This window comes from Manacus vitellinus, unplaced genomic scaffold, assembly GCF_001715985.3.
Source record: "Manacus vitellinus isolate BGI_N305 unplaced genomic scaffold, ASM171598v3 scaffold_11_pilon, whole genome shotgun sequence".
In the NCBI taxonomy this organism is placed as follows: Eukaryota; Metazoa; Chordata; class Aves; order Passeriformes; family Pipridae; genus Manacus; species Manacus vitellinus.
The window spans coordinates 2,227,180-2,247,102 of NW_021938895.1; the positions used below are offsets into that span (position 1 = coordinate 2,227,180).

General features: G+C 40.5%; 1 protein-coding gene across 1 annotated transcript in view; it reads right to left on the reverse strand.

Annotated features, from left to right (window-relative positions):
- Nucleotides 1–581: 581 nt before the first annotated feature.
- CLIC5 (chloride intracellular channel 5) overlaps nt 582–19,923 on the reverse strand; it is a 59,561-nt gene continuing 40,219 nt past the window's right edge. Inside the window, exons 5-6 of the mRNA XM_008921511.4 lie at nt 11,889–12,070; nt 582–9,676 (exon numbers count right to left, since the gene is read on the reverse strand). Coding sequence (XP_008919759.1) covers nt 9,509–9,676; nt 11,889–12,070 — 350 coding nt within the window. The 3' untranslated portion in view covers nt 582–9,508. The remainder of the gene's footprint in view (nt 9,677–11,888; nt 12,071–19,923) is intronic.

A 19,923-nucleotide genomic window follows, 5' to 3' on the forward strand; every position in this document is an offset into this window, starting at 1 on the left:
GAAAGGCCATCCTAGAGCCAAGGCACCCAGCCCTCCCTCAGCTGTGTCTAACCTCTCATAGCTGAAGCAGTGAAAGAAATAAGACAAACAGAAATCTACTTCCTCATGGACCTTCTCTAACCCTTGGTATTTGGGGACTTCTTGACCTGGAAATGGCTCCCAAAGTTTCTTGTTTAACAACATTAACAGATCTGTTCTTCAGGAAGTTACTATGTCCATATTTGAACCCCATATTCATTTTGACCTGCACAGCACCCTCTGGTAAAGGGCTCCAAAGTTTAATTACACACTATGTAAAAAGACATTTCTTTCTGATTATTTTAAACTTGCTGCTTGATTATTTCATTAGGAACACATAACCTGTGATATAAGAAATAGTGAATAATCATTCCCCATTTCACCCCACCCATTATTTTATAGACATGTATTATAACCCCACCAGTTCTCATATCCCATTTTTAGATCATGAGTAGTTGTATTCAAGCTGTGACCACACATTTTTTTCTTGCAGCCAAGGAAAAGTTGCCTGTTCAAAAAAAACCCCAATAAACAAAATAAACAAAACTTCAGGAATAACCCAATGACAAAATAAACCACTTTTATTCAAATTATCAGGTGTTAATCACTCTTGGAATATAATTATAAACAGCTCCAATACAGGAAGGTGGATTTCTTCATTTAACAGATACTCAGTTGAAGGATACAAAAGAAATATTTACTTAATCTATTTAGAAGCTTAAAATGAAACAATAAGCAGATACTTTTTTGAGTTTAAAAATTAAACTCTTTCTTCAATAATAAAATATACTACCTATTATACAAAAAGGACATTATTTTATTCACAGTTGACAGAGTACAGTAGCACAATCATAATATGAAAGGTGAACTGCAATGACATTTTAATTATATTTTTCCTATTATTATAGATTATGAGGGCTAGAGCAGCACACAAAGACCCTAATCAGGCTCCTGTTGTGTAAGGAGCTGCACATGCAGAGAAGAAATATACAGTTCCTACTCCAAAAGGTTGGAATCTAATCTAAAACTGCCCACTAAGAGAGGATGTGCCTCAACTGAAAAACACAAGTCTGTAAAGGGATTTATCCTGGCTTTCTTTCTTATCTGATGGAGACCCCCGGATACACAGTTACTTTTCACTGTCAGCCACCATAAAATGGTTGTTTACAAATAAATTACTTTTCTTTGAACCTTAGCAGGTCTGAGTTTAAAAGGTAATTCCTGCTTTCTCCTTACAAGTTCCTGATCTTGCTTTTAGTCCAATAATTCGGGTGGTAGCCCTGAAGAGATTAGGCATTTCTGAGATTAATGACATTTTGGAGGAGAAAATCCAGTCATCAAATTGGGTGTTAGCCTTTTTAAATGAGCCAATTTTTGCCTGTATAACGCCCTGAACAGGTACTGTGTCTGTCTGATCAGCAATTGTGGGTCAGTTGGGGCCGTGCAGGTCTCTGCACAAGTTGCTCACACACTGGATAGGAAACTTTTCATACATCTCTTACGGACTTCCAGACCGGTTCCTGCTATCCTCTCTCAGTGGAAGGACAGTAGCATGTACAGTGGGCTCCCCTTCCTCTCCTTCAACCTCAGACCCTCTCAAAGTAATGAGGATCATGCCCCAAATGAGTCAGGATCTGAAAGTGAGCGGGTTTGTGGGGAAAAAAAAAAGCACTTCTGTTCACCCCTAAATCTCACTATGCAACTTGGTTTTGATCTTCAGGCTTCAGAACTGAAAACACTCAGATTACAAAAATAAATCTATTGATCACTTCATCATAAATTTTCTAGGAAATACAGAGCAGGACCCTTCAATAAAAAAAAAAAAAAGAGAAGAAAGCAACAAAGGGGGATTGCCGTCGTAGCTCCAAGGTTTGCACAGATGAGGATCCATTCTCTGAGCAGTTACTGGGAATTTGTTCACGACCTCTGAAAATACAGTCTCCTGCAGCACAAGCTGTCAGCTTTGCACTTGGAAAGAGGACTGGTTGGGGTTTGGGGTTTTTCATCCCAATTTCTTACAGTTAATAATGCCCAGTAATTTCCACCACTAAACAACACAATACACTCCCGGTTTGTTTGAAACCCAAGGCTTAGACACAGAGCAGCTTTGGAAATGAGAAGTGAGAAGGCCTGGCAGCTCAGTGCACTTAAGGGAACGTTTTTAGGCCATTTAGTAGGAGTTTATTGCTCCAGCACAGGAGGCTTTGAGCACTCAAGCACGACAGGGTGTGCATTGTTGTGCCAGAACTGCCCGCCCTGGGTGTGTGTGGTGTTCGGCAAAGGGCCAGGGGCTGTGTTTAAACGCACCCGCACGAGAAATGCGATTTAGGCAGAACAAAGCACACTCCTGTTGTGCCTCCCCGTGATTATAAAATAGATCTGTGTCATTATAAATAGAAAATGACTGGTGACAAAGATGCTGCTTTGACTCACTGCTGAGGCCAAGCTCCTTCGCTGCGGTTCCTGATGTCAGACCAATTTAGCGGCTGCGCTGCAGGCGAGTGTGTCTGGTTTGGGGTTGGCCAGTCCACATCTCATGATGGCTTAATCTCATTTTATAACTGCGGGGGATTCACTGGGGTGCTTTGCAAGCAACACGCTCCTTCACCCAAGGACAGTCCTGGACGCCTTCCGAAATGTGCTGTGCCCACTACAAGGCTCAGATTGCTAAACAGCAAATTACTCTGTCCTCCAAGGGACTGTCAAACTTTCTGGATCTGTGAAGTTGAGATCCTGCTTCTACACAACTAAATGGTGTGGTTCTTGTTTATCCAAATGGGAACCAAATCAAAGACACAGAAATAATAGCGCTGTTTCAAGAGTGTAAGTTTTCCTCTTCATGCCACCCTCCATCCCAACAAACTTCACAGCAGTATTGCATTAAATAATGCAGTAAAATTATCAGAAAATATATACTTATATATATAAAAATATATATGTATATACAGTTTCTATGTGGAAAATAAGTCATTAAAAAATAATATTTAAAAAAAATGGAAATTAGAACTGATTGTTAAGTCCCTACTGCAATAACTGGAGTATGCTGTTCATTTAGTCCTAAGCATGCTCCTTAAAACAAACTGAGATCTTTCTATTTCAATTATTTAATCAGAATTCCACTTCCATATATATTTTATACCACAGTTTATTCCCAAAGCTGAGGATAACCTCTCATTTTCTGAAAGCTCTTAAAAACTTTCTTAAAGAAAAAGTAGAGAAATCTGCTGTTTGCAAATTCTATTTACTTATTGCTTACTTCCAAACTAAAGTAGTTCATTTAATGAAGGAGAAAAAAAAGAGCGAAAAAGACTGATGTGGTGCCTGTAGCCATTTCCCAAATTCTTCAGAGTTTATAGACCTAGGGAGACTGGGAAAGAGCAACTTCTCAGCAGTGCAACAGAATAGGCTAAAATGACCCTGTGAAACCCAAGCGATTCTGGGAATTAAAGGATGTTCACTCCTGTTATGGTTCTACACTGCAAACTGCTTTTAGGGCTCCCAGTAGTACCCATTAGCAATAGCCAAGCTTTTCTGTTTTAATTTAATTTAATTTAATTTCCACCAACAAATTCCACTCTGTGGTGAGAATTGACAGTATCATGTTGAGAGCCATTAAGGCGTATTTGGATTGTTTTTACTCCATGTATGTATATAAAAAAAAAATACCCCACCCTTTCTTTAGACAAGCCACTTCATAATAAGAGTGAGGCAGACACAATGGAGGCATCATTATGCTGTGGGATACCACCATAGGGAGTGTGGTTGGAGATACAGGGGAACATGCCTTGGCACTGCACTACCAGCCTGGTCCCAGCTCCACTCTGAACCTCCCCATGAGACCAGAACAGAGCCTGGCAGCACCAGTCGTGTTCCTCCAGTTACCACCTGGACAGACCTGGTGTCCTGCACTAAGGCCCTGTATATCGCTGCTGCTTCCTTTTCTCCTTGAGTGCTTTCTGTTCTCTTAAGGACATCTTTGTAACTTGAAACATCTTCATGCTTATGTAGCCCTTGGCTTTGCTGGGAATTCCTATCGGGAATTCCCCCACTGGGAATTATGCCACAGGGTTTCAAAGGAAAGAGAATAATAATGCCCTTCATTAATACAGGCTTTTCTGTCATGACTTTTAGGCCTCTCTCCAGGCAAGCAGGCAAGCACATGTTTGACATTAAACACATGAGTAGTCTCTATTCACATGCTGCAAGCTAGAAATGCTCATTAGTGCTGGATCATGGCCCCAGCTGAGCTCTAACACACTCCAGCAAGGAAGCTGGGCTGGAGGAAAGGTGGCCCTTTCATCATGGTTGCACTATCACTGGCGAAGTAGCTTCGGGTCCTCCACAGGGTGATGGGTTGTTCCCTTGGCAGCAGAGATGCGACCTGCTGAGCTGTGACAGTGTCATCATTCAGAGCTGCTTAGCTGATGAGCACAGTTCAAACACACCACATTCAAACCCATCCTCTGGAGTATTTTCAGCGTTAGCACCTCTCCAATGAATGCTGAAAGGGGAATGATTTGGGGCAACAGGGTTGTAAGATGATTGCTGTGGTCTATGAGAGCCTCCTGAGCCCTGTGTGGAGAGTGCCTGAGGGGGGATTACAGGGCTCTTCAGGCCTTTACGCCACATGTTAAAACATGGACTGATCAAGTTTTGGAAACCAGCACTGGATGGTGTCTCTGGGCTTTCCTGGGTCCAAATGTTGCAATAAAGCAGCTCAATGCTCTCTGCTTTCCCTGCACATCAGCCAGAAGGGGAGAAAAGGGGACAGGTTCCCTCTTCAATGCTGAGCACTGAGTGAGTCACAGTTCAGCGTCCAAACCAGCAGATCCCTCCTGACCAAGGAAATGGGAAGTTTTGTGACTCAGAGGGAACATGTCTACTATCTCAGAGAAATCCCTAGGCAAAGCCACCTTCATGGTGCCTTGCTCATGCCTGTGCTGAAATTCATAATCCAGACTAAACAGTCTATCACTCTTGGATAAAGTATCCCAGATGAAAAGACCCATTTTTAAAAATGCTTTTAATACTGTTTTCTCCAGAAAAAAAAATAAATTACTACCTCCTTCAACATCTCAACAAGTATAAACCTCACAGCTTTCCTGCCGCCTCTGGAATTACCAGGTCATTGCAGACATCAAAATTAATGAAGAGATGAGAGATTCAGCAAAAAGGCAAAATCTTACTGGAAAAATATTTCTTAATATCAAAAGCGATCCTAGAATAATGAATATATCTAGAAGAGTAATAAACAAATGCAAACTTCCTGATGCTTGAAAGAATACACATGAAGTAAGACACAAGACTTTAGGGATATTTTTTTCTTTAAAACACCAATTCATTTAAAAAACAAACCCAATGCTTCCATGTGCTTCTGGCTTTACAGGAGTGTGACTTCCACTGGCTAAATTTTTGCAATACTTCAAACTCGGCTAATTAGCCAAACTCAGTCGATGCAGAAAGGGGGTTTCATCCCACCAGACGGAAGGGTTGCACTAAAACACAGTTCCCTGTGTGCCCGTCCTTGAGTACTCTGATACTTAGCACTGAGGAAATGGTTGTGGCTAAATTGGAGCTGAATCTGAGCAGGGACAAGAGAGGAGGGTTAAAACAAGGTAGCCAGGGGTTAAAATGAAATAAATAAATATTCAAAAAAATGCTATGTGCATTTCAGCTGAACTTTCTTGTAAGAAAAACAACTTTGTCTAATTTCTTTGTGATATAGACTGTCATTCCCTGCTGGGCAGTGGCTTTTTTTAGCTGGTGCAAACAGAGGAGTAACCTGTAGCTCTGTATTGCACACTAGACCTGATAAAGCAATATCATTGTGTGATTTCTATTGGAAAAAAAATGTTTCTCTGAAGCCCTCATTTAAATAGACTTGAAACAGATACTCTCTAGTCCCACCTGTACAGCAAAATGACCTCTTGGCAATTCAAACAGTCTAACAGAGAATAAGAGTAACTAATCTATGGGATCCTCCAGCACTCCCATACCACTGCTAATAGAAGAAAAATCAATATTAGTTCCAATATGAATGGAGTGTTGGATTGACTGAGCAGGGAGCTTTGAAATAAATATCTAAGAAATGTTTAGATGAAATGGACATCTTCACAGACATTTGGTCTGCATTTTTGAAATGTAGATGATTAAATCCACATTGTTGGCTTCTTCCCCCTCTGCACTATGTCTTTCTTTACATCTTGCAAAAAATTTATGAACAAAGTTATTATAAATCTGCAATGTCTTTCTTGTCACTTAGATTCTTTTCAGAAATGTTGCCTTGCCAATGTAGATATACAATCCTGTATGATTAATATTTATTACTTATAATTCTAAATACAATAGAAGGTCACAAAAAATACCCTGCCTAAAGGAGTCTGGAGCCCTTTAAACTCTCATTGGTGATGGGTCCTGAGTCTTGAGAACTGAGCTCAAAATCTTAGCAAAACACTTCTTTGTGTAGGATTTCCAGTATTTCCTGCTTCTGACTACAAAAGCCAAAAAGCACAAAGGTGAGTGAAAGTTACAGATCTGAAAACATGAACTTGGATTTCAAACTCAAACAAAGGTCAGGGAATGCCTGAACCTGTCCATAATCTTGTATCAGCCTATAATAGAGTTATGAGTAAAATACAAATTAGGATGCAGAGTGAGACTTGAATTGTGGCAGAACAGGCATGGGAGCTGAAAATTGCTCCATTTTCCTCTTATTCTTTCTCATACCCATAGTTACATCTTATCTAGATATTTAGGGGGTACAGTTAGGAAAATGAAGATATTTAAAGATTTTTTTATTATTAATAAGAAGGAAGGTAGCTTGGGGATTTTTAGATTTTTTTAATGAAATCTTTAAAAGTTTTTAAGAACATGCAAATCATCTTAGTGCTCATTGCACTTACAGCTCATTTTCTTTGTGGTATAAGCCAAACCATTTTAAACATAATTTTTCAAAAACAGATGCAATTTGAGGTCGCTAAGAGCAACTGATTGTGATTTGGCCCTTATCTATGAAAACTACAGAAAGACATATAAGAATGTTTCAGAACCACAGGATTCAGCACACTGGTGAAGACTGAGACACGGAAATCAGGGCAGACCCTGGTTTGCCTACCCTGCCTGAGATCTGCTGCATGTTTGGACAGTCTTCTTTTAGGAGCTAAATACAATAAGCAGAGAGAAAGAATCTGCATCCGCCTCTGTGTCTTTTATTCAAAGATTCACTGCAACTGTGATTAGGCAAAGAGACTGACTGAAGTACAAACCTGAGAAAAATGTAGTTTCTGTTGATCAACATGCTTCAAATCATACTGGAAGTAAAAAAGTCCCTGTGACCATTGGTCAGGTAGAAGACTTTTCACTAGGAACAATTTGGCAGAGCTTTGCTAATAACACTTTTCTAAACCAACCGAGCCATCTTGACCTGCACAGTGAGTGAAAACAAAAACAGAAAAACAGACAGAAAGGACCAACTCAATCAAGATAAATAAATAAATAAATAAATGCCAGAATAAAAGGGAAAAAAAAGAAAATAATATCACAAATAATAATTCCAACCTCATGAAGAAATGTTTTTAACAAGCCACATGTGCTTGTGCAGACACTTCTAATCTCATTAGATTTTTCTGGCTGCTATTAGTGTTCTCTGAGCCAGCTGATTTCTCAGCAATATTTTAAAGAGTGCGAGCCTTTGCCCTCCTGTCTAGCCACTGGTAAAACAGCCCATTCTAGGAGAAGATTTGAGAGTTCATGGATTTTTCTTATAAGGTTTTGAAAGTTCAGAACAAATTGACCATTGCATGAGAAACAATAGTCAACCACAAACTATCTTCACAGTTAATGAGTAACATTCTACTCCCAGCTGGGTTAGTGTGAAAAGTGCAATAATCCCACCAAAGCAACAGGATGGTTTCAGATTGTCATCAGCATCACACGGCAGAGGCTGGCGCTTGATGCTGTCTCCACTCCTCCAGCTCTCTGGCTGCAAACAAGCCTGCTGTGAGGTTCCTGTTGGTCACAGCTCACCAGCTCAGGGGGTTCCCCTCAAATTCGTGCAGCTCTAGCAGCTCTGATCAGAAGGGGAGCCACATCAGGTTAGAGCTCAATTTTGTTTTATCTTTTAAAAGAGCAATAAATCCCCCTAAACTGAAAAATCATGAGCCATGTGCACTGCTATACATATTGGGGCACATGAGTTTCAAGTAAAAGAGCTGTCAATCTGAATTTGCTAAAGGAACGTGCAAATAATCACTAGTATAGAGCAGATGTGCCAGGAAGGAAGTACAGATAGAACAAAATAATTACTGTTAGAAAAAAATTCCTAATTCAGAATCATGGAACCTGGATCAGTAAACCCTGGACGAACGGGACTGAGGCATGTTGCACGGATTTCTGCTGGCATACTTGCTGAATTTCTGGCTGGAAACGTGCCTCTTACTGTTTCAGCCTGCCCTCTTTGAGGCTCTCAGAGCAAACTTCTCCTGGGGTGAGATGATGAGCACTTGAAAGTGACCCATCTGGAGCCCAAGGCGAAGAAAGCACTTCCCCCTGCCTGGAATTCGTGTGCAGCGACAGCTTTCTACTGCTGATCCAAGTTTCCCAAGATAGCAATTATAAAGGAACTGGCAACCATACAGTCAAGATGACAATATCCTACATGGTTTGGTTAGCTGTGCCAATTCCCTCTGTGGGTGCTGGAGTCAATCTGCTGCCCCCATTATAGCTGTGTCTGTCTGTCTCTACCAACCAGCTGATCCACTGGGCATTTTGGCACGAGCCCTGCTCTTCCAAGGGCTGCCTGCTCAATTGTTCATTCACTCTCTTTTGCTTTAAACATTTGGATCCAACAACACCATGCAAATTTTATGCAGAGTAGCATCTGCAAGTCTGACATATTCGCTCTGGCTTCCCCCTCTTCCACCAAGTTAAAAATAAATACCCTATAAACTCTTGGGCCTGCTAAAACAGAACGTGCATTCAGAGAGTTTATTTAAATATAACTGCTAAGAGTATTTCTGCTTTAGGGTCAAACTCCTATTTTTTCCCCCCTCTCTCTTGTATTTTGTTCATGCCTCAGGATTTCATTAGCACTGGGGGGGAAAGTGTCCTTGAAATAACCTACAGAAGAACCAGTTCTACGTGTTCCTAACTCTCTTATCTGAATATTCAGCTAATATCTTATTTTTAAAACTGTAAAGACTACAGGTGGTGATATACGCCCCACATGAAACAAGGTTGTAAAGACTCATTTCCAATACTGATTGCAAATAATACTAGTCGAGCCAGATCTTAGGTTAGACTTTAAAGGGTCTCCACCCACCCCACCAGAGCTGCCTTTTCTCCAGGGAGAAGCAGATTTGTCCCTGACCAATACACTTGGAACAGGTGAAGTCATAGGGATGCCAACCAGACAGCATAACAATAAAGTACATCTTAAGGCAACAAGGAGAAGAGTCTGTAAAAGGGGATACTGAGCCACCACTGAGGTCAGTTAGGACTTGCTGAGCCGCTTGGCCACATCTGCATAGGCTTGCTCGATTTCCTTGTCTGCTGCACAGGTGTTGGTGAACTCGTCCCTGGCATAGGCGTTCTTCAGGTACCGCCACAGCCCCGTCATCTCCGTCGGGAACTCGAAGTTGCGGTATTTCTTTGCAACAATCTAAAACAAAAAGACAAAAGGGAGAATAAACCATCTTGCTCGTGATATATTTCTCCAGATTCCTCCCTAGAGAGCTTCTTACTCTTTCCTGCCATAGAATTAACTGCAAATTAGAGAAATGCTCGGTGACTTAGAAAAGCCTGAAAAAGGATTGTTGGTTGTCCCCTATCTTGCAAGGATGCTAGTTGGGCTAAGGACATTCTAAGTCGGTGACCGGGCTGCTGCCAACAAATTACTACTTTTATGGTACCTGAAATTCACTATTTTACCATATTGAGTTTTGGGGGATTTTTTTACCAGTTTTTAGTATATTACTTAAAGCTGAGATGCCACACAAGAAAGAGCTGAATCATAAAAAGAAAGACAGATTTAAGAGAAAAGCATTAGTAAAAATTATAATTTTTTCATATTAATATTTCTGTTTTAAATTATTTTATACATATACTATATTTTAATTTTAATATATTTAATATATTTTGCCTGCCCAATGGTGTCAGAGGATGTAACCACCTACAGCTGTTGGAAGGCTCTATCCTGGTTCATGAAAAGGAAAAATTCAGGGTGGTATGGGTAGCATGATTAAGAAACCAATATGATTTAGCAGATATTAGAAACAGGAGCACTGGGATAAACTGGTGAGAAAATGGTTATTTCAAGACTTGTTAGACTAGGAAATTGTCTATCAAGGGAAATTTTGGATTTCTAAAAACACTTAGGCTCTTATTCAAGAAAATAGTTAAGTGCATACTTAATTTTAAGCACCTGTATGGTCCCATTGAAGTCAATGGGATTAATCTGTGCTTATAGCTTGTTGGTTAAGTACCTTGCTGGATTGGGATATTTCAGTTTCCCTTATATAGAATAAGCCTGTGGTGACAGAGTGAACTAGTTGATAGGAAGGGAGGGATTAGCTAATTTAATGAGTGCTTCCAATCTCTAGTTTTTCTGACAGTATAAAATTGTTCCTGGGCATAAATTACATACATATGTGCCACAGAGTTCCCCTTCATTTTTAAAGCACATGGTAGAGCTGTTTTCCATCTCAAATTTCTTAGGACAGTCATGTTCTCAGAAATTACTGTGATTTGTTTTTATTACCAGGATTCGCTTGGTATATGCAAGTCAAAATCCTGTCCTAAACTGCATTTAATTAAGCATTCTTGCCTTCAGTGATGCTTTACACACATATGGGGAAAATAAAACCTGCTGAGAAACTTAGGATTTTCAAAATTTCCAGCACACATCTTCCATCAAATGAAAAAATAATTTACCCTTTTCTTCTATCTACAAAATGTTTTTCAGGATATATCCTATGGCGATGCTTGTCTGAGAAAAATTTTCATTCTCCTCTGACATCTTTCATTTCATCCCAAGGAGACAAGAACCAGTAAGGGGCCATACATTCATTTTGCATTGTCTGACTACAATGTCATCAATGAAGACAAGCCAAAGAAAGTGCTAAACCTGTGAGGATATTATCACATTTCTCACCTGGTGACTTATGCACTTTTTAAATTTATTTATTTTTCTTTCTGCATGTGTGCAGTCAGCTCCCAGGCTCAGTTTATGTTTTGGCTCATGGAGCCAAATTAGATGCATGACTTGGCTTTAATTCCTAGCTCACTTGCTTGCCAGGGTCTGCCAGGTATTTGCGTTATTCTAAAGCATCATGTCATCTGATAAATTAAATAAATGCAACATTTAGAAGTCAAGATGATGTACACCATTTGCACTATACCAGTGACCATAGTACATCTTAAATCCTGGACCTCTGTGGTGACTTTGATTTGTTAACTTCTCTGTGTGAAACACCAGATGGAATAAATATTCCCCAAAAAGATGGACTGCTGCTCTTAAGTTACAAATGGGTGGGACCTGCCTAAGGTTTTGACAAGTCTCTTAAGAATACTAGGAACTAATTAATACGAAAGATTGCTGTTACTTGCAGCAGGGTAAAAATAAAGAGATGAGATAGAACTTAATATTGTCTTTGCCACTAATCAGTGATGGGACAGTTTTCCCATGTACTACGTACAAAGTTTCCTTAGTTAAATTATAGGAAACACTGAGGAATAAAAGTGTGTTTCAAACTGCTCTTCTAGGACTTCAGATCTCTCTGCTGAAATACGAGTTGGCTTTAGCACTCAGCTGCCAGAGTAGGGCACATCACTGTCAGACAAGGCTTCTTTGACCATTGCATGACATCTTTCACCTTGACAACATGGAGTTTGGGCAGAAGGTTGCAGTCAGCAAGAGTCAGGTCATCTCCATCCAGAAACTTGCGTTTGGACACTTTCTCCTCTTCAGTGCTGTTTGCATCGATCTCCTCTGGCAGAGGGGTTCTCAGGTAGTCATCGAGCTTCTTCAGAGCCTTCACCAAGCCTCTTTCAAGAGCTTTCCCAAAAAAACAAAGAATAAGTGATTAGGGCAGAGTAAGAACGGTTTATAAACACTCACTGTCAATGGCTATGGTAGTATCTAGAAAAAAAAGCCAAGAACCATCTCTTTGTTGTTAATTTGTACTCCGAAGTCTACACAACCTTATGACAAAATAGCCCAGCAAGGTCTGCCTGAGGGTAAAGCTCATCCTGCAATGGGAAAAAGGGACACAGGAACCTGTTGTGCCATGTTTTCTCCTGCCTAGACAAACAACAAAAAAACAGGGAAAGAGATGCCAGAAGGAAAGAACAGCTTATGATACACTAATAAAACACCTACGACCTAAGATATTCTTCTGGTCTGTAGAGGCCATCACACAGTAAACTGGAGTCCTGTACTCTGCTACTTTATTTAACTAAGCAGCCACATATGACTGCAGTGAAGCTGAATTTTCTAGCATTACTTCAGCTCTAAGAAATCTTAGTTTTACTTCTTCCAATCCCCTTCCAGAGTAATTAAAGGCAATAGCAGCAATTCCAAAGATTTCAGCTCTACAGAGCTGAAGGATATACTACAACTGAGATACTCAGCCACAGTTAAGATTCACATTTACCTCAGGTTCAACCTTAGCTGCAAATAGTCTTTTTGAGATGTCTCAAATAGGCTGTCACAATGGAGAGGAGACTTCAGAACAGTTACTAAAGACCATTTCCCACACTGCTGCTGGCTCAACAAATTCCGGTCTTTAAATAACACTTAGACCTCTACAGTAGAGTGCAAATTTTTCACCCAGGCACTGAATTTGTGTTCTTACACTTCATGTGCAGGATAATACAAAGACCTGATTGCAATAATGCACTTATAAAAAGCTGAAAAACTCTACGCAGGTTTACATGTTACTTAAACTGCAAACACTCTGGGGTAAGAAGGGTCTTTTGCATTTCTGTTTGAAGGGTGACAAGCACGGGGAGTCCTGGTTCCCAACAAGTGCCCCAAAGTGCTAAAGCAACATAAATAAGAAACAGCAAGAATTTACAATGTGAAAAAATAACAACATGACTCATGGGCTCAGGGCCAGAATTTCAGCTGGTGAAAATTACCTGCAGTGATTTATACCTGCTGCAGATCTGGCCTGGAGTCAGAATTAAAAGCCTAATCCTGTAAAATCTTATATCTCTGAGTAACTTACTGCCACTGAATTTAGGAGAGTCTACTCAATGGATCAAGTTACTCAGGCAGCGCAGCAATACAAGGCCTATGGAGAGAAAGTACAAGGAGCAATGGTTTCAAACTGAAAGTGGGTTAATTTGGTTAGTTATACAGAAGAAATTCTCTACTGTGAGGTGATGAGGCATTGAACCAGGTTGGCCAGGGAAGCTGTGGATGCTCCATCCCTGGCAGTGCTCAAGACCAGGCTGGATGGGGCTTGGGGCAACCTGGTCTCATGGGAAATGTCCATGGCAGGGGATTTGGAACCACATGATCTTTAAGATCCTTTGCAACCCAAACCACTCTATGATTCTAAATACATTCATGGAGCACAACAGAAGCTTGAAAGGACTGTAGCAATCACCCTTCACAGAGAGGCTGGCTGGCACAGGTAGCTCTACAGGCTCTGCTGTCAGCCACCCCTGTATTTTTGGCATGGAGAGAAAGGCAGCATGTCCAGGGCCACTAAGGGAGCAGAAGCTGAACACCACAGAACAGGATTTCTCTGCTGCCCTTACATCCATTAAACCTGTGCCAGCGGTGGAAGTCAGATTAAGCTGCCTGATGCCTTGTTCCCACTGAAGCCTCTTGGCCCAGCACCAGGGAACCATACCAGCTCTTTTGTGGCTGACTCTGAGACACAGTGGCAAACCCTGGCTTAATTGATTGACTGGAGAAACGACTGTGATCCAACTGAAAACACCCCCACAAACATAGCAGGGAGGGAAAGAATTTTATTTCTGAAAGCAGAGCATCTAAAGCGACTGAAGTGCTGCCATCCATAAAACAAAAGTGTTGCCATCCCTCATTTAATCAATTCAAATTGAATTTTGACACTGACATTCTGCTGTCAGATGCTGGCAGTGGTGCCTTTAATTGCCTGCAGCTGTACTGAGTCCCACAACTTCTACTGGAGGGTAGTAACTCTGTAGTGTGTCATTTACCCCCATGTGGCAACACTCAAAAGATTTAGCAATCTCTTTTTGGTTTGACCTATAACACCTGTTGAATAGATAGTTCTCCTCCTCTTGGTCAGCCTCAGATTGTGTCCTCTTACAATGCATTTATGTCGAGACAATAGACTTGAATTACTGCGATTTAATTCAATTTTGCTCATCCAGATTTTAGAGAATTGGCTTGACACTGAGCATTTTCCAGTATTTCCTTCATCCAGTAGGATCATTGGTTCTCCAAGTCATCTGAGCAGTGTTCCAGCATCAGCCTGCTGATTAGATGCTTTGTGTTAGCCTGTGGGGTGAGTCAGGTGCGTGTATGGAGACAGGAGCAGCAGGTGAGATGTGTTTATGTAACTTTGCCAGAACTTATTAGGGTTTGGGTTTATTTTTTTGCTCTTTCTGCTATATCAAAATGTGTCACGGCTGTCCCAAAAACAATGCCTGGAGTGAAGCCTGTTTGTGACACCAGGAAAAACTTCTATCTGAATTCATGCTTGGCCCTTGCATACAGCAGCTTTAGGTCAGAAATAAGTATATGTTCAGGGTTCAGTACACTTGTGACCTAATTCACAGGCTCTGCTGGAACCCACAGGATCCTGACATCCCACCAGGAAATGAACCCACAGGATCCTGATATCTCACAGGGAAATTAACACACAGCATCCTGACATCTCACAGGGAAATCACCACATGGTCAAGACCATCTTATACCCTGATAGTCAAGAACTGGACCACTACTTATGACACCAATGACCCCATTTATTTAACTAAAACTCTTCTGATCCTGGCAAATCTCTCAAAATAGCCAGAAAAATAGAATGGAACTGAAAAAGGGAGGACTGATCCTCTTCCAATTAAATAGTGACAGAATTTTGAAAACTAAGAGAATTAAAATCCTAAAATTGCAATATCAAATGTTTTTTAGGTGCACGTGATCAGATTTTTAAAGCCTGTTGATGGTTTTCAAGGTATTTTTTGAAATCCATATGCAAATATCCACGTTGCAAATCCTACTTGCTATGTGTCCTGATACATTCAGATTTATCTATATGATTTGAAGTCTTATGTTCCTCGAGAAGGTACGCAGGGAAATCCCCACTCAAAGTAGGAGGATGTATAAAAAAATCTAATTTTCTCTCTTACCTGGTAGATATTTAAGCATTATGTGAAAGATGAAAAAATATGAACAGAGACCAGGGAAAGAAATAACTCCTTCAGTATATCTTATAGCTTTGAATGTTCTGGGACTTTTGCTGAGGAAAGAGCTGTTTGGGTTCATATTACTGAGCAAACTCAGCAGAAGATTTTATTTCAAACCTCCCATAGTATGGCTATTTCATGAAAATCTGGATGGTTCTATACATTGTCTCCACTTAGAACACAGGGGAGAGGATGCACTCACCAGGGCAGAGGTCATATGAATACCAGTCACAGCACTAGACTGGATGAAGGTGCTTAAAATGGTGTGACTAACTAAAAATTACTAATTCCCCATTTGTGAAAGTACCACCCACAATGAATTTCAGAAGTGGTTAAGCACCTAATTCCCTTGGCAATTTATTCTCTGGGAAACATCATTAAATAACTAAATAAATTTGCTGATAGCAGCCAATGGGTGGGATTAATCTTCCCTGAAGTGAATAAATTAAATAAGTTTGAATTAAGCACTCTGAGCTCCTTCTGTGTTCAGTGGAGTCTTCTTGTCTACACTTGGTTTCAGTGACCCCTAAATCAGCTGTGGGGACAACCTTTCCTGAAGTGTCTAATCTCACCCTTGCATTGTCTTGGTAACTTCAGGGTGGAGGATTCAGTATTACACCACCAAGTGGAACTGTGCCTGAGAATGTGGCTCTGTGCAGCTTTTGAAGTTTCTACCTCCAATTGCTTCCCCACCCTGCAGACTTTCAGTATGAACTTAGAGATCCCAAATGTGACCACCTCTATGAGAGGAACCCTGTCATAAGCTTATCCATCAACAGCTGAAATGTCTGAACTCCTGGACACCATCTCTCTGGACAGTGAAATTACCAAGCACAAAGGCTCCAGCATCATATTGCCTGCACAGGGATATATTTAATATAACTTCAAATTCCAAGAAGTTCTACCCATGTATATACAAAATCCATGGTGGATCCATCTCTCTCAGCCTTCACTACTTCACTCTGGGCTCCTTATGCAGCCAAGACAACTTACAGCAATCACAGTCCTGCCCTGTCATCCCATCAATAGTAAACAACTCTATTAATAAAAAAACCTTATGAGCTCTTTGTCATTTTCCTTCTCCCTTCAAGACTATGCTTTTAAACAACTGTACTTAAGAATCCAGAGTTAGAAGCCAGAAAAATAGCACTTTCCAACCTCAAAGCAACCACAGAACACTTAATGAATGTATTACCATCTGTCAAATGCACAGGGTGAGGTTCAATTTAGTTGATGATACCTAATTCAGAATGACGTTCCGTTTTCAGCAAAAGGTTACTTGATGTTGAACAATGAGATTAACAAATTCTGACATGCACAGAAATACAAATAACGTAACAAAAGTTAATAATTGGCAAAATTGTGCTCTCAGTTACACTGACATAAAAGAAGAGTAACTCTGCATTGTCAACAATCTATTCCATATTTACTCCAGTTCAACCAAAAACAGACTTTGGCTCTGTTACTCAACTCTTCAAGCAAAAACTTCCTTAAACTATTAGCCTGTGCAACTGTTTCCAGGGGACAGAGTGAAATCCTTGTAAGTGCAAACATTGGAAAATGTAATGCATGGAGGAATCCTGCAAGTCAAGTGGAGGTCCACACAACAAAGATTCATTAGTAGGTACTCAGGGTGAAATTCTGGGCACAGTGAAGCCCATGGAAGTTTTGCTGTTGACTTCAGCGGGGTTACGATTTCTCCAGCAGCTTTTAAATCCGAAAGAGACTGTTATAATCAGTTAATCTGACCTCTGAAATAATACTGGCCAAAAAACTTCCAGCATCGTTGGTCGTTTCCATCTCTTATTTTCTGTGGGTCAAATAAGGCTGAAGTAAAATGGAAAGTAACTAGAAAGTAGTAAAAGAGAAACGGATCGGAAAAAGTAAAACCAATTCAGGCTGCCCACACCCACAGCATTTGCAGAGGTCAGACGAGGACTCTTCTTCCCCTTTCTTGAACTCCAAATATTTCCTTCCTTGTTTAATGTTGGGACAAGGAGGAATAGCAAAGCAGACAAAGCACATAAACGCCAATCTCTGTGGCCTGAATGAGCCGCTGGAAGGCAAATCATTCCATCCTAAAATAGTAGCCTACGAAAAGCTGAATTACCACCAGAGAAGCCTCAATCTCTCTCTCTCTTTTGAGAATAGGCAGAGTGGCTACCTATTTTAAAATAGCTAAAATGAGATGAGATGACTCGTGTTCTATGTGTCTGAGTGGAACCATTTGCAGGATGAGGATTTCACTTGACAGTTATTATGGGAAGAGACGCAAAGCATAGAGGACACAATAAGAGCAGTAAGGACAAACAATTCTTTAGCCAAATTAAACATTAAAACTACTTGATTTTTGTGAAAAGAGAGCAAAACTAGTTAAATTTTTTAAATAAACTTTAAGCAGAATAATGCAAGATTTTCAAACAAGCATGAAAACAAAAAAGACATGTTTTGGGACGGTTGGTTAAGTAAGTCACGCCTAGGCATTCAATCATTTTCACATCATTTTCAAAGTGTCAGTAATCTTCAAAATTAACATATCAATTCCAAATTAAAAAGAGAATAAGCTTTTGCTTCAAAAAATTTAAGAGAAAATACTTTTACTTTTCAAAGCAAGATACTATTCACAAATTTCCACCTACATTTGCCAATAATTCAGGTTACGCACACCACCTATGGCATTTTTTGTCAAAAAACATTTTGTCACAAAACATTTTCTCCAAGTCTAGGTCAAATACATGTGGCCCTCTTCCTAATTACCATTGTAAGCACGATGGCAACAAGGCTTCAAAGTCATTGAAGCCCAGCAATACCACGGCTTTTGTAGCCAACATCTGAAACTACCTGAGACTGACCTCGGCAGAACTGCAAGGTTCTTAATTGTTGAGCCCAGGCAAGTTCAACAAACCACGATCCATGTACAGAAATGAACAACGATTCCTGCTGCTGCCCTGGATCACTGATTGATGCTTTCCCTTTTTACTGCTTTCTCCCACTGCCCTCCAGTAAGATTTATCCTGTAACACACGCAAATGAACTTGGTGAAATACGCAATGAGGGAAAAGGGGGAACAGCACATAAATATTCGCAGTCGCAATCAAACAATCTGCGATTTATTTTTCCTTTAAAAAAACAAACCACCTTTCCTGATCACTTCCAGATTCACAAAGTTTGATACTATATGAGACCCAATACTGTTTTCTGGTAGGAGAGGGGAACCAGCTAAGAAATAGCAATTTAAGGTAAGAAAATAATATCATTCTACGAGTCTGACAGTCTGATTAAAGACCAAGGATTCATATTTTCACTCTCTTTTTTCTCCATCCTGCTCAGGTTTTTTTTCAGACAGGCTCAACAGAGTTTGTAACAATAATCTGTATAGATTAATCCTCCTCCATGGAGGAGCTGTGACTGCAGTACACATGACTCTATATTACATATTGAACAGTTTATCTTCCCCCCTGTGATTTCAATATAACCCTTGAGATTTGAGTGCTGCCTTGATTTCTTCTGTTCAGCCACTTAAGAGTCAGGTGCCTTGTCTAAGCTGGTTATGTAGGTTCCCTCTCTGTTCAGAGGGACTAAGCATCTCCAGAGGGTGATTCCATCCAACTGCCTGAGACACCTGATTTAAACCAGTGTGACTCAATCCACACATGCCCTTCTTGCTGCGTCAACTACAGTTGAAACCTAAAGGACTAGCTCAGACTAGACACCTCACTTTCAGGGAGGTGAAGTTAGTAGAGATGAATCCTACCCTTTGAATATAATTTCACTGTTCACCCAAGTGATGTAGTATAATACCTCCCATTTTTTTAAAAAGTACTTAAATATTAGGGCTTACACCCCAAAGGGCAAATACATGGCCAATTTGAGCATTGCAACATCCTTCCCAGACATGTTTCTGCCTTGTAAAATCCCCAGCTCTGAGCAGCAATGAGTGGGCAGTCACTGAGAGCCATTGGAAATGCAGAGGAGGATGAAGGCTGTGTGCTCCTTTGCATCCAAGGCATTTAGATGTCTAACTCTGGGCCAAAGGGAGTTTCTGGGGTGATTCATCTCTCCTATTACAGATTTTCCACCCCAGATAAATAATTTAATATTCACTGGAACAGACACTTCTGCATGTTCCCACAATAAAGGCAAATGCCCACACATCCATGTGGAAAAGGTGTGATCTGTCTGTTTCTACTCACTTAATGAATCAACAAATACCTAGTTGTGTACACAGAAGAGAAGTAGATTAGTGTCTGTTATTCCTCAACTCCATTTTCCTGATTAGGGGGTTGTTTTAGGTGACAGAGGTTCATATTCGTCCTCCAGACAAGTCAGAGCTGGGATTTGAAAAGGGATTTTTCACTCCTGGTCAGCGTTCAGGTGACTGTACATCAGTAGGGGAGTGAGTCACACAAACACAGGTGCACACATGCAAACAGCCACACAACTTCGGTCCTAACTCGCCCTTCAGATGTGGTCTAAATCAGGCATAAATAGGGACAAATTTTC